At 64.4% G+C, this 13,288-nt stretch overlaps 1 protein-coding gene across 1 annotated transcript in view; it reads left to right on the plus strand.

Annotated features, from left to right (window-relative positions):
- ATP4A (ATPase H+/K+ transporting subunit alpha) overlaps positions 1-13,288 on the plus strand; it is a 25,108-nt gene continuing 11,820 nt past the window's right edge. Inside the window, exons 1-11 of the mRNA XM_074567908.1 lie at positions 1-91; positions 1,069-1,128; positions 2,737-2,940; positions 3,673-3,786; positions 3,900-4,034; positions 4,146-4,263; positions 5,079-5,347; positions 6,848-7,046; positions 7,130-7,239; positions 10,303-10,437; positions 12,289-12,469. Of these exons, the coding sequence (XP_074424009.1) occupies positions 71-91; positions 1,069-1,128; positions 2,737-2,940; positions 3,673-3,786; positions 3,900-4,034; positions 4,146-4,263; positions 5,079-5,347; positions 6,848-7,046; positions 7,130-7,239; positions 10,303-10,437; positions 12,289-12,469 (1,546 nt within the window). The 5' untranslated portion in view covers positions 1-70. The remainder of the gene's footprint in view (positions 92-1,068; positions 1,129-2,736; positions 2,941-3,672; positions 3,787-3,899; positions 4,035-4,145; positions 4,264-5,078; positions 5,348-6,847; positions 7,047-7,129; positions 7,240-10,302; positions 10,438-12,288; positions 12,470-13,288) is intronic.

Genomic DNA, 13,288 nt, shown 5'->3' on the forward strand with positions numbered 1-13,288 from the left:
GCCCCGGGGCAAGGCCCCGCCCCCCGCCCCGAAAGGGCGTGGCCGCCGCAAGCAGGAGAAGCTGGAGGACATGAAGAAGGAGATGGATGTGGTACGGGGGGGGGGGAGGGAAACTGGGAGGGACTGGGAGGGTCAACAAGGGGGACTGGGGGGTCAATGGGGGGCACTGGGAGGTCAACTGGGAGGAGTGGGAGGTCAACTGGTGGCACTGGAGGGTCAACAAGGGGGACTGGGGGGTCAATGGGGGGCACTGGGAGGTCAACTGGGAGGAGTGGGAGGTCAACTGGTGGGACTGGGAGGTCAACAAGGGGGACTGGGGGTCAATGGGGGGCACTGGGAGGTCAACTGGGAGGAGTGGGAGGTCAACTGGTGGCACTGGAGGGTCAACAAGGGGGACTGGGGGGTCAATGGGGGGCACTGGGAGGTCAACTGGGAGGAGTGGGAGGTCAACTGGTGGGACTGGAGGGTCAACAAGGGGGACTGGGGGTCAATGGGGGGCACTGGGAGGTCAACTGGGAGGAGTGGGAGGTCAACTGGTGGCACTGGGAGGTCAACAAGGGGGACTGGGGGTCAATGGGGGGCACTGGGAGGTCAACTGGGAGGAGTGGGAGGTCAACTGGTGGCACTGGGAGGTCAACAAGGGGGACTGGGGGTCAATGGGGGGCACTGGGAGGTCAACTGGGAGGAGTGGGAGGTCAACTGGTGGGACTGGAGGGTCAACAAGGGGGACTGGGGGGTCAATGGGGGGCACTGGGAGGTCAACTGGGAGGAGTGGGAGGTCAACTGGTGGGACTGGGAGGTCAACAAAGGGAACTGGGAGAGACTGGGGGGGGTCGACGGGGGGACACTGGGAGGGACTGGGAGGGACTGGGGGCAGCAGGGGTCAATGGAGGCAACCGGGACAGTCAGTGGTGGCAACTGGGAGGGACTGGGAGGTCAAGGCGGGAACTGGGAGGGTCGACGGGGAGAACTGGGAGGCGAAGCCTGGGGCGGCGGGCGGGGCGGCGAGGGCACTGGTCTATACTGGGAGGCACTGGGAGGCCCGGGGCTGAGGCGGGCGCCCCCCAGGACGACCACAAGCTGGACGTCGACGACTTGGAGGTCAAGTACGGCACCAGCGTCACCAAGGTGGGGGGGGGACACGACCCCCAACCTCTGCCCCCCATCCTCCCCAAGAGCCCCACAGCCCCCCCCACAGCACCACCCTCTGACCCCCAACCCCGTTGACCCCCCCGTCGAGACCATTGACCCCCCCCCCACAACCCCATTGAGCCCATCGACCCCCTTGACCCCCTTGACCCCCCACAACCTCCCTTGACCCCCATCGACCCCATTGACCCCCCACAACCCCATTGACCCCATCAACCCCCTCGACCCACACAACCCCCTTGACCCCCTTGACCCCCCACAACCCCCTTGACCCCATTGACCCCACTGATCCCACCAACCCCGTTGACCCCATCAACCCCCTTGACCCCCATCGACCCCACTGACCCCCACAACCCTGTTGACTCCCCATAACCCCGTTGACCCCACTAAGCCCATTGACCCCCATCCACCCCATTGACCCCACCAACCCCATTGACCCCATTCACCCCCACAACCCCATTGACCCCCATCAACCCCACTGATCCCACCAGCCCCATTGACCTCCATCAACCCCATTGACCCCCCCCAACCCCATTGACCCCACTGATGCCCCACAACCCCATTGATCCCATCAACCCCATTGACCCCCATAACCCCACTGATCCCACCAATCCCACTGACCCCCCACAACCCCGTCGACCCCCATCGACCCCATTGATCCCACCAGCCCCATTGACTCCATTGACCCCACTGACCCCATTGACCCCCATAACCCCATTGACCCCACCAACCCCATTGACCCCCATCGACCCCACTGATCCCACCAACCCCATGGACCCCACCAACCCCACTGATCCCACCAACCCCATTGACCTCATCAACTCCACCGACCCCATTGACCCCTATCAACCCCACTGATCCCATCAACCCCATTGACCCCACTGACCCCACCAACCCTCTTGGCCCCACCTACCCCATTGATCCCACCAACCCCATTGACCCCCATAACCCCATTGACCCCCATAACCCCACTGACCCCATCGACCCTGCCAACCCCATCCACCCCATCTACCCCATTGATCCCACCAACCCCATTGACCCCACTGACCCCACGAACCCCATTGACCCCAACAACCCCATTGATCCCATCAACCCCATCGACCCCATTGACCCCACCAACCCCATTGACCCCCATAACTCCATTGACCCCACCAACCCCATTGACCCCATTGACCCCACCAACCCCATTGATCCCATCAACCCCATGGACCCCATCAACCCCATTGACCCCATTGACCCCACCAACCTCATTGATCCCCATAACCCCATTGACCCCAACAACCCCATTGATCCCATCAACCCCATCGACCCCATTGACCCCACCAACCCCATTGACCCCCATAACCCCATTGACCCCAACAACCCCATTGATCCCATCAACCCCATCGACCCCATTGACCCCACCAACCCCATGGACCCCATCAACCCCATCGACCCCATTGACCCCACCAACCCAATTGACCCCCATAACTCCATTGACCCCACCAACCCCATTGATCCCATCAACCCCATCGACCCCATTGACCCCACCAACCCCATCCACCCCACCGACCCCCTTGACCCCGTGATCCCACTTGACCCCGGCAGGGCCTGGCGGAGGCAGTGGCGGCCGAGCGGCTCTTACGGGATGGCCCCAACGAGCTCCGCCCCCCCCGCGGGACCCCCGAGTGCGTCAAGTTTGGGCGGCAACTGGCCGGGGGGCTCCAGTGCCTCATGTGGGTGGCGGCCGCCATTTGCCTCATCGCCTACGGCGTGCAGGAGGGGGAGGGGGACCGCGGCAGCTCCGACAACGTACGCCAGACACCTGGGTCCATCTTGGCGGGGGAGGGGGGGGGGGGGGGAACATCTGGGTCTAATTTTGGGGGGAGCATTTGGGTCCATCCTGGAGGGCGGGGAACGCGTAGGTCCATGGGTTGAGGAGCACCTGGGTCCATCTGGGGGAACATGTGGGTCCCTCTGCGGTGGAGAACATCTGGGGGAACATCTGGGTCCATCTTGGGGGCGGGAACGCGTAGGTCCATGGGTTGAGGAGCACCTGGGTCCATCTGGGGAGACATTGGGGTCCACCTGGGAGAACATCTGGGTCCATCTTGGAGGGACACTTGGGTCCAGCTTGGAGGGGGGCACCTGGGTCCATCTGGGGGTCCGTCTAGGGGAACATCTGGGTCCACCTGGAGGAAGATCTAGGTCCGTCTCAGGGCGGACACATGGGTCCACGGGTTGGGGGCCACCTGGATCCATCCTGGGAGGGGGACACTTGGCCCCGCCTTTTGGGGGGGGCCACACCTAGACCCATCTAGGAGAACATCCGGGTCCAACGTGGGGGTCACCTGGAAGCCAGAGACCCTCAAGAAGGAGGAAAGAACTTGTGGGGATCCGGAGGGAGAATCAAGACGCCGGGGACCACCTTGAGGGTGGGGGCGGGACACCCCTGAGGCTGGAAGGGAACACCCAGACCCTTGGGGGGTGGGGGGTGGTGGTGGGGGGGTCCCATCCTGTCTCCACCCTCCCCCCACCCCCCAGCTGTACCTGGCCATCGCCCTCATCGCCGTGGTGGTGGTCACCGGTTGCTTCGGCTACTACCAAGAATTCAAGAGCACCAACATCATCGCCAGCTTCAAGAACCTCGTCCCTCAGGTGGGGCCACCCGGACGCCGGGGTTTCCTTCCCCCTCCCCCACCCCCCACCCCCCCACACCCCCACCCACCCACCCCCCCACCCCCCCCCCGGGGTCCTTTTGTCACCTCCAGCAAGCCACCGTCATCCGGGAAGGTGACAAACTCCAGATCAACGCCAACGAGCTGGTGGTGGGCGACCTGGTGGAGATCAAAGGAGGGGACCGGGTCCCCGCGGACATCCGCGTCATCGCCGCTCAGGGGTGCAAGGTGGGCTGGGACGTGGGGGGACCTTTGGGGTGGGGTGGGGTGGGGGGTGCCCCGACGCTTGGGTTCCCCCACCTCGGGGACGAGCCGGTGTCCTCCCGCCACCGCCTCCAGGTGGACAACTCGTCGCTGACGGGGGAGTCGGAGCCCCAGACGCGCTCCCCCGACTGCACCCACGACTCGCCCCTGGAGACCCGCAACATCGCCTTCTTCTCCACCATGTGCCTGGAAGGTGGGTCCCGTCTAGGGAAACATCTGGGGCCACCTGGAGGAACACCTGGGGCCATCTCGGGGTGGGGGGGAAACGCGTGGGATCCATGGGTTGAGGAGCACCTGGGCCCGTCTGGGGGAACATGTGGGTCCATCTGGGGTAACATCTGGGTCCATCTGCGGTGGAGAACATCTGGGTCCACCTGGGAGAACATCTGGGTCCATCTTGGAGGGACACTTGGGTCCAGCTTGAGGCACAGTGGGGTCCAGCTTGGAGGGGGGGCACCTGGGTCCAACTGGGGTCCATCTAGGGGAACATCTGGGTCCACCTGGAGGAACATCTGGGTCCATCTGTGGTGGAGAACATCTGGGTCCACCTGGGAGAACATCTGGGTCCATCTTGGAGGGACACTTGGGTCCAGCTTGAGGCACAGTGGGGTCCAGCTTGGAGGGGGGCACCTGGGTCCATCTGGGGTCCGTCTAGGGGAACATCTGGGTCCACCTGGAGGAAGATCTGGGTCCATCTCGGGGCGGACACATGGGTCCACGGGTTGGGGGCCACCTGGATCCATCCTGGGAGGGGGACACTTGGCCCCGCCTTTTGGGGGGGGGCCACACCTAGACCCATCTAGGAGAAGATCTGGGTCCAACTTGGGGGGCCACCTGGAAGTTAGAGACCCTCAAGAAGGAGGAACTTGTGGGGCTCTGGGGAAGAATCAAGATGCCCGGGACCATCTCGGGTTGGGGGGGGGGGGGGGGGGAGGGAGGGGGGGGTTGTGTCTGGGACCCACCCGGACCTCTGGGTCCCATCAACCCCACCCGCGTGGGTCCTCTTAGGGACGGCCATGGGCTTGGTGATCAACACGGGGGACCGGACCATCATCGGCCGCATCGCCAGCTTGGCTTCGGGGGTGGAGAACGAGAAGACCCCCATCGCCATCGAGATCGAGCACTTCGTCGACATCATCGCCGGCCTCGCCATCTTCTTCGGCGCCACCTTCTTCGTGGTGGCCATGGTCATCGGTTACCCCTTCCTCCGGGCCATGGTCTTCTTCATGGCCATCGTCGTGGCTTACGTCCCCGAGGGGCTGCTGGCCACCGTCACGGTATGGCTTGGGGCATTGGGGGGGGAGGGGTGGGTTGGAGCTAGAGGGCTGTGGGTCCCATCGTGAACTATGGGTGCTGTGGGAGCCTTGGGGGGTCTTCACTGGCCCATGGGGCTCACCTGGGACCCTTGAGGTCCATCACGAGCCATGGGTGCTATGGGGGACCTGGGGGTCTTCATGGCCCCATGGGGCTCACCTGGGACCCTTGAGATCTCCATGGGTCCATCACAGACCATGGGGGACCTGAGGGTCTTCATGGCCCCATGGGGCTCACCTGGGACCCTTGAGGTCTCCGTGGGTCCATCACAAACCATGGGGGACCTGAGGGTCTTCATGGCCCCATGGGGCTCACCTGGGACCCTTGAGGTCCCCATGGGTCCATCGCAAACCATGGGGGACCTGAGGGTCTTCATGGCCCCATGGGGCTCACCTGGGACCCTTGAGGTCCCCATGGGTCCATCACAAACCATGGGGGACCTGAGGGTCTTCATGGCCCCATGGGGCTCACCTGGGACCCTTGAGGTCCCCATGGGTCCATCACAAACCATGGGGGACCTGAGGGTCTTCATGGCCCCATGGGGCTCACCTGGGACCCTTGAGGTCCCCATGGGTCCATCACAAACCATGGGGGACCTGGGGGTCTTCATGGCCCCATGGGGCTCATGTGGGACCCTTGAGATCTCCGTGGGTCCATCACAAACCATGGGGGACCTGAGGGTCTTCATGGCCCCATGGGGCTCACCTGGGACCCTTGAGGTCTCCGTGGGTCCATCACAAACCATGGGGGACCTGGGGGTCTTCATGGCCCCATGGGGCTCATGTGGGACCCTTGAGATCTCCGTGGGTCCATCACAAACCATGGGGGACCTGAGGGTCTTCATGGCCCCATGGGGCTCACCTGGGACCCTTGAGGTCTCCGTGGGTCCATCACAAACCATGGGGGACCTGAGGGTCTTCATGGCCCCATGGGGCTCACCTGGGACCCTTGAGGTCCCCATGGGTCCATCACAAACCATGGGGGACCTGAGGGTCTTCATGCACCCATGGGGCTCACCTGGGACCCTTGAGGTCTCCGTGGGTCCATCACAAACCATGGGGGACCTGCGGGTCTTCATGGCCCCATGGGGCTCACCTGGGACCCTTGAGGTCTCCGTGGGTCCATCACAAACCATGGGGGACCTGAGGGTCTTCATGGCCCCATGGGGCTCACCTGGGACCCTTGAGGTCCATCACGTGTGATGGGGGACCTGAGGGTCTTCATGGCCCCATGGGGCTCACCTGGGACCCTTGAGGTCCCCATGGATCCACCACAACCCAGCGGTGCCATATGGGTCCCTACGCTTCCATGGGCACCACCAGCTTTCCTGGAGGTCCCCACGCCTCCCAGGCCACCCCAGGACCTCCAGGAGATCCCCGAAGATCCCCCCGGGGTGGGACCGGAGGAAGTCCCGAGGTTGCCCGAGGGCGCTGAGGGCCTTCGGTCTCCCCCCGCCCCCCCAGGTTTGCCTCTCGTTGACGGCGAAGAGGTTGGCGAGGAAGAACTGCGTGGTGAAGAACCTGGAGGCCGTGGAGACCTTGGGCTCCACCTCCGTCATCTGCTCCGACAAGACGGGGACCCTCACCCAGAACCGCATGACGGTGGCCCACCTCTGGTTCGACAACCGCATCCACGCGGCCGACACCACCGAGGACCAGTCGGGTGAGCCCCCACCCCAAGAGGTGACCACCCCCCACCCCCCACCCCACGTCGCCACGTCCCACCGCCGCCATCCCGCCCCACAGGGCAGAGCTTCGACCAGTCGTCGGAGACCTGGACCATGCTGAGCCGCGTCCTCACCCTCTGCAACAGGGCCCAGTTCAAGCCCGGCCAGGACGACGTCCCCGTGGCCAAGGTTGGGGGGCAGAGGGGGGGGGGGTGGGGGCCCCCACGGGCCCTCTAGGGGCCCTCTATGGGGCTGGGAGGGGCGTGTAGGGGGCGAGAACCCACATAGGCACCATCTATAGGGCTGGGAGGGGCGTGTAGGGGGCGAGAACCCCCACAGTGGCCCTCTATGGGGCTGGGAGGGGCGTATAGGGGATGAGAACCCCCATAGGGGCCCTCTATGGGGCTGGGAGGGGCATATAAGGACCATCTGTGGGGCTGGGAGGGGCGTGTAGGGGGTGAGAACCCACATAGGCACCATCTATAGGGCTGGGAGGGGGGTATAATAACCCTCTGTGGGGCTGGGAGGGGAGTGTAGGGTTCAACAACGCCCATAGGGGCCCTCTATGGGGCTGGGAGGGGCATGTAGGGGATGAGAACCCCCATAGGGGCCCTCTATGGGGCTGGGAGGGGCGTGTAGGGGGCGAGAACCCACATAGGCACCATCTATAGGGCTGGGAGGGAGGTATAATGACCCTCTGTGGGGCTGGGAGGGGTGTATAGGGGATGAGAACCCCCACAGGGGCCCTCTATGGGGCTGGGAGGGGCATATAAGGACCATCTGTGGGGCTGGGAGGGGCGTATAGGGGTCAAGAACCCCCACAGGGGCCCTCTATGGGGCTGGGAGGGGCGTGTAGGGGGCGAGAACCCACATAGGCACCATCTATAGGGCTGGGAGGGGGGTATAATGACCCTCTGTGGGGCTGGGAGGGACGTATAGGGGTCGACAACCCCCACAGTGGCCCTCTATGGGGCTGGGAGGGGCATATAAGGACCAACTGTGGGGCTGGGAGGGGCGTATAGGGGATGAGAACCCCCATAGGGGCCCTCTATGGGGCTGGGAGGGGCATATGAGGACCATATGTGGGGCTGGGAGGGGCGTATAGGGGATGAGAACCCCCATAGGGGCCCTCTATGGGGCTGGGAGGGGTGTAGAGGGACCCTCTATGGGGCTGGGAGGGGCATATAGGGGTCGACAACGCCCATAGGGGCCCTCTATGGGGCTGGGAGGGGTGTAGAGGGGCCCTCTATGGGTCTAGGAGGGGCGTGTAGGGGGTGAGAACCCACATAGGCACCATCTATAGGGCTGGGAGGGGGGTATAATAACCCTCTGTGGGGCTGGGAGGGGAGTGTAGGGTTCAACAACGCCCATAGGGGCCCTCTGTGGGGCTGGGAGGGGCATGTAGGGGATGAGAACCCCCATAGGGGCCCTCTATGGGGCTGGGAGGGGCGTGTAGGGGGCGAGAACCCACATAGGCACCATCTATAGGGCTGGGAGGGAGGTATAATGACCCTCTGTGGGGCTGGGAGGGGTGTATAGGGGATGAGAACCCCCACAGGGGCCCTCTATGGGGCTGGGAGGGGCATATAAGGACCATCTGTGGGGCTGGGAGGGGCGTGTAGGGGGCGAGAACCCACATAGGCACCATCTATAGGGCTGGGAGGAGCGTGTAGGGGGCGAGAACCCCTACAGTGGCCCTCTATGGGGCTGGGAGGGGCGTATAGGGGATGAGAACCCCCATAGGGGCCCTCTATGGGGCTGGGAGGGGCGTGTAGGGGGCGAGAACCCACATAGGCACCATCTATAGGGCTGGGAGGGAGGTATAATGACCCTCTGTGGGGCTGGGAGGGGTGTATAGGGGATGAGAACCCCCACAGGGGCCCTCTATGGGGCTGGGAGGGGCATATAAGGACCATCTGTGGGGCTGGGAGGGGCGTATAGGGGTCAAGAACCCCCACAGGGGCCCTCTATGGGGCTGGGAGGGGCGTGTAGGGGGCGAGAACCCACATAGGCACCATCTATAGGGCTGGGAGGGGGGTATAATGACCCTCTGTGGGGCTGGGAGGGACGTATAGGGGTCGACAACCCCCACAGTGGCCCTCTATGGGGCTGGGAGGGGCATATAAGGACCAACTGTGGGGCTGGGAGGGGCGTATAGGGGATGAGAACCCCCATAGGGGCCCTCTATGGGGCTGGGAGGGGCATATGAGGACCATATGTGGGGCTGGGAGGGGCGTATAGGGGATGAGAACCCCCATAGGGGCCCTCTATGGGGCTGGGAGGGGTGTAGAGGGACCCTCTATGGGGCTGGGAGGGGCATATAGGGGTCGACAATGCCCATAGGGGCCCTCTATGGGGCTGGGAGGGGTGTAGAGGGGCCCTCTATGGGTCTAGGAGGGGCGTGTAGGGGGTGAGAACCCACATAGGCACCATCTATAGGGCTGGGAGGGAGGTATAATGACCCTCTGTGGGGCTGGGAGGGGCATATAGGGGTCGACAACCCCCACAGTGGCCCTCTATGGGGCTGGGAGGGGCATATAAGGACCAACTGTGGGGCTGGGAGGGGCGTATAGGGGATGAGAACCCCCATAGGGGCCCTCTATGGGGCTGGGAGGGGCATATGAGGACCATATGTGGGGCTGGGAGGGGCGTATAGGGGATGAGAACCCCCATAGGGGCCCTCTATGGGGCTGGGAGGGGTGTAGAGGGACCCTCTATGGGGCTGGGAGGGGCATATAGGGGTCGACAATGCCCATAGGGGCCCTCTATGGGGCTCGGAGGGGTGTAGAGGGGCCCTCTATGGGTCTAGGAGGGGCGTGTAGGGGGTGAGAACCCACATAGGCACCATCTATAGGGCTGGGAGGGGGGGTATAATGACCCTCTGTGGGGCTGGGAGGGGTGTATAGGGGATGAGAACCCCCACAGGGGCCCTCTATGGGGCTGGGAGGGGCATATAAGGACCCTCTGTGGGGCTGGGAGGGGCATATAGGGGCCAGGACGCCCATAGAGGCCCTCTATGGGTCTGGGAGGGGAGTGTAGGGGTCACAAACCCCCATAGGGGCCCTCTATGGGGCTGGAAACGTCATATAAGACCCCTCTAGGAGCCCGATATGGGGCAGGGAGGGCGGTAGGAGGACCCTCGTAGAGGCCCTCTAGGGGGCTGGGAGGGGCCTATGGGGGGTCACGATGTGCCCCACAGGGGCCCTCGATGGGGCGAGGCCGCTGGCTTAAGCCCCGCCCCCTGCCCCACAGCGTGAGGTCATCGGCGACGCTTCGGAGACGGCGCTGCTGAAGTTCGCCGAGGTGACGGTGGGGACGGTGGGGGAGGCGCGGGGACGGTTCCCCAAGGTGGCCGAGCTGCCCTTCAACTCCACCAACAAATTCCAGGTGGGGCGGGACCCACACGGCCGGGAAAGGGGGACCCACAAGTCCATGAGGGACCCACAAGTCCAGGAAGGGGACCCAGAACATCTGGGGTGGCCCCAAGTGGCCAAGAAGGACCTTGATGCTCATGAGGAACCCAAGTGTCCAAGGGGGATCCAAGTGTCCATGGGGGACCCACATGCCCGGGGGGGACCCACACATCCAGGAGGGACCCACATGTCTGGGAGGGACCCACAAGTCCAGGAAGGGGACCCAGAACATCTGGGGTGGCCCCAAGCGGCCAAGAAGGACCTTGATGTTCATGAGGAACCCAAGTGTCCAAGGGGGATCCAAGTGTCCATGGGGGACCCACACGTCCGGGGGGGACCCACACATCCAGGAGGGACCCACATGTCTGGGAGGGACCCACAAGTCCAGGAAGGGGACGCAGAACATCTGGGGTGGCCCCAAGTGGCCAAGAAGGACCTTGATGCTCATGAGGAACCCAAGTGTCCAAGGGGGATCCAAGTGTCCATGGGGGACCCACATGTCTGGGGGGGACCCACACATCCAGGAGGGACCCACATGTCTGGGAGGGACCCACAAGTCCAGGAAGGGGACCCAGACATCTGGGGTGGCCCCAAGTGGCCAAGAAGGACCTTGATGCTCATGAGGAACCCAAGTGTCCAAGGGGGATCCAAGTGTCCATGGGGGACCCACACGCCCGGGGGGGACCCACACATCCAGGAGGGACCCACATGTCTGGGAGGGACCCACATGTCCAGGAAGGGGACCCAGAACATCTGGGGTGGATCCAAGTGTCCAAGAGGGACCTTGATGTTCATGAGGAACCCAAGTGTCCAAGGGGGATCCAAGTGTCCATGGGGGACCCACATGTCTGGGGGGGACCCACACATCCAGGAGGGACCCACATGTCTGGGAGGGACCCACAAGTCCAGGAAGGGGACCCAGACATCTGGGGTGGCCCCAAGTGGCCAAGAAGGACCTTGATGCTCATGAGGAACCCAAGTGTCCAAGAGGGATCCAAGTGTCCATGGGGGACCCACACGTCCGGGGGGGACCCACACATCCAGGAGGGACCCACATGTCTGGGAGGGACCCACAAGTCCAGGAAGGGGACCCAGAACATCTGGGGTGGCCCCAAGTGGCCAAGAAGGACCTTGATGCTCATGAGGAACCCAAGTGTCCAAGGGGGATCCAAGTGTCCATGGGGGACCCACATGTCTGGGAGGGACCCACATGTCTGGGAGGGACCCACATGTCTCGTAGAGGGGACCCACAACTCCATGAGGGACCCACAAGTCCAGGAAGGGGACGCAGAACATCTGGGGTGGCCCCAAGTGGCCAAGAAGGACCTTGATGTTCATGAGGAACCCAAGTGTCCAAGGTGGCCCCCAGGTGGCCCGGGGGATCCGAGTGTCCATGGGGGACCCACATGTCTGGGAGAGGGGACCCACATGTCTGGGAGGGACCCACACGTCCAGGAAGGGGACCCAGAACATCTGGGGTGGATCCAAGCGGCCAAGAAGGACCTTGACGTTCATGAAGGACCCAAGTGTCCAAGAGGGATCCAAGTGTCCAAGGTGGCCCCCAGGTGGCCCGGGGGGATCCGAGTGTCCATGGGGGACCCGGGGGTCCAAGGGGGACCCAGGGGTCCAGGAAGGGGAGACCTGGGACACGTGGGGTGGCCCCAAGCAGCCGAGAAGGACCTCGACGTTCCCCAGGAACCCAAGCGCCCAAGGAGGACCCAGATCTCTGGAGGGCCCCCAAGCCCACCGAGCAGCCCCCCGGGGATGTGGGGTGGAGCCAGGGATGTGGGGTGGAACCGAGCCCCCGTGTGTCCCCCCCCGGCAGCTGTCGGTGCACGAGGCGGGAGAGCGGCAGCTGCTGGTGCTGAAGGGCGCCCCCGAGCGGGTGCTGGAGCGCTGCAGCACGGTGCTGCTGAAGGGACAGGAGCTGGCCCTGGACGCCCAATGGCGGGAGGCCTTCGAGGGGGCCTACGCCGAGCTGGGGGGGCGCGGGGAGAGGGTGTTGGGTGAGTGGGGGTGGGGGCGGTGGGAGGGGGGGAGACGCGGGAGGCGACGGGGATTGGAGGGGAGGTGGGGATGGAGGGACACCATGGGGAGGTGGGGACGTGGGGATGGAGGGACACCATGGGGAGGTGGGGATGGGGGGACACCATGGGGAGATGGGGACGTGGGGATGGAGGGACATCATGGGGACATGGGGATGGGGGGACACCATGGGGCGGTGGGGACATGGGGATGGAGGGACATCATGGGGACATGGGGATGGGGGGACACCATGGGGCGGTGGGGACGTGGGGATGGAGGGACATCATGGGGACATGGGGATGGGGGAACACCATGGGGTGGTGGGGACGTGGGGATGGAGGGACACCATGGGGAGGTGGGGATGGGGGGACACCATGGGGAGGTGGGGACGTGGGGATGGAGGGACACCATGGGGAGGTGGGGATGGGGGGACACCATGGGGAGGTGGGGATGTGGGGATGGAGGGACACCATGGGGAGGTGGGGATGGAGGGACACCATGGGGAGGTGGGAACGTGGGGATGGAGGGACACCATGGGGAGGTGGGGATGGAGGGACACCATGGGGAGGTGGGGACGTGGGGATGGGGGGACACCATGGGGAGCTGGGGATGGGGGACACCATGGGGCGGTGGGGACGTGGGGATGGAGGGACACCATGGGGAGGTGGGGACATGGAGATGGTTGGATGTTATGATGGGGACGTGGGGATGGGGGGACACCATGGGGAGATGGGGACGTGGGGATGGAGGGACACCATGGGGAGGTGGGGATGGGGGGACACCATGGGGCGGTGGGGACG

This window comes from Larus michahellis, chromosome 30 (genome assembly GCF_964199755.1).
Source record: "Larus michahellis chromosome 30, bLarMic1.1, whole genome shotgun sequence".
In the NCBI taxonomy this organism is placed as follows: domain Eukaryota; kingdom Metazoa; phylum Chordata; class Aves; order Charadriiformes; family Laridae; genus Larus; species Larus michahellis.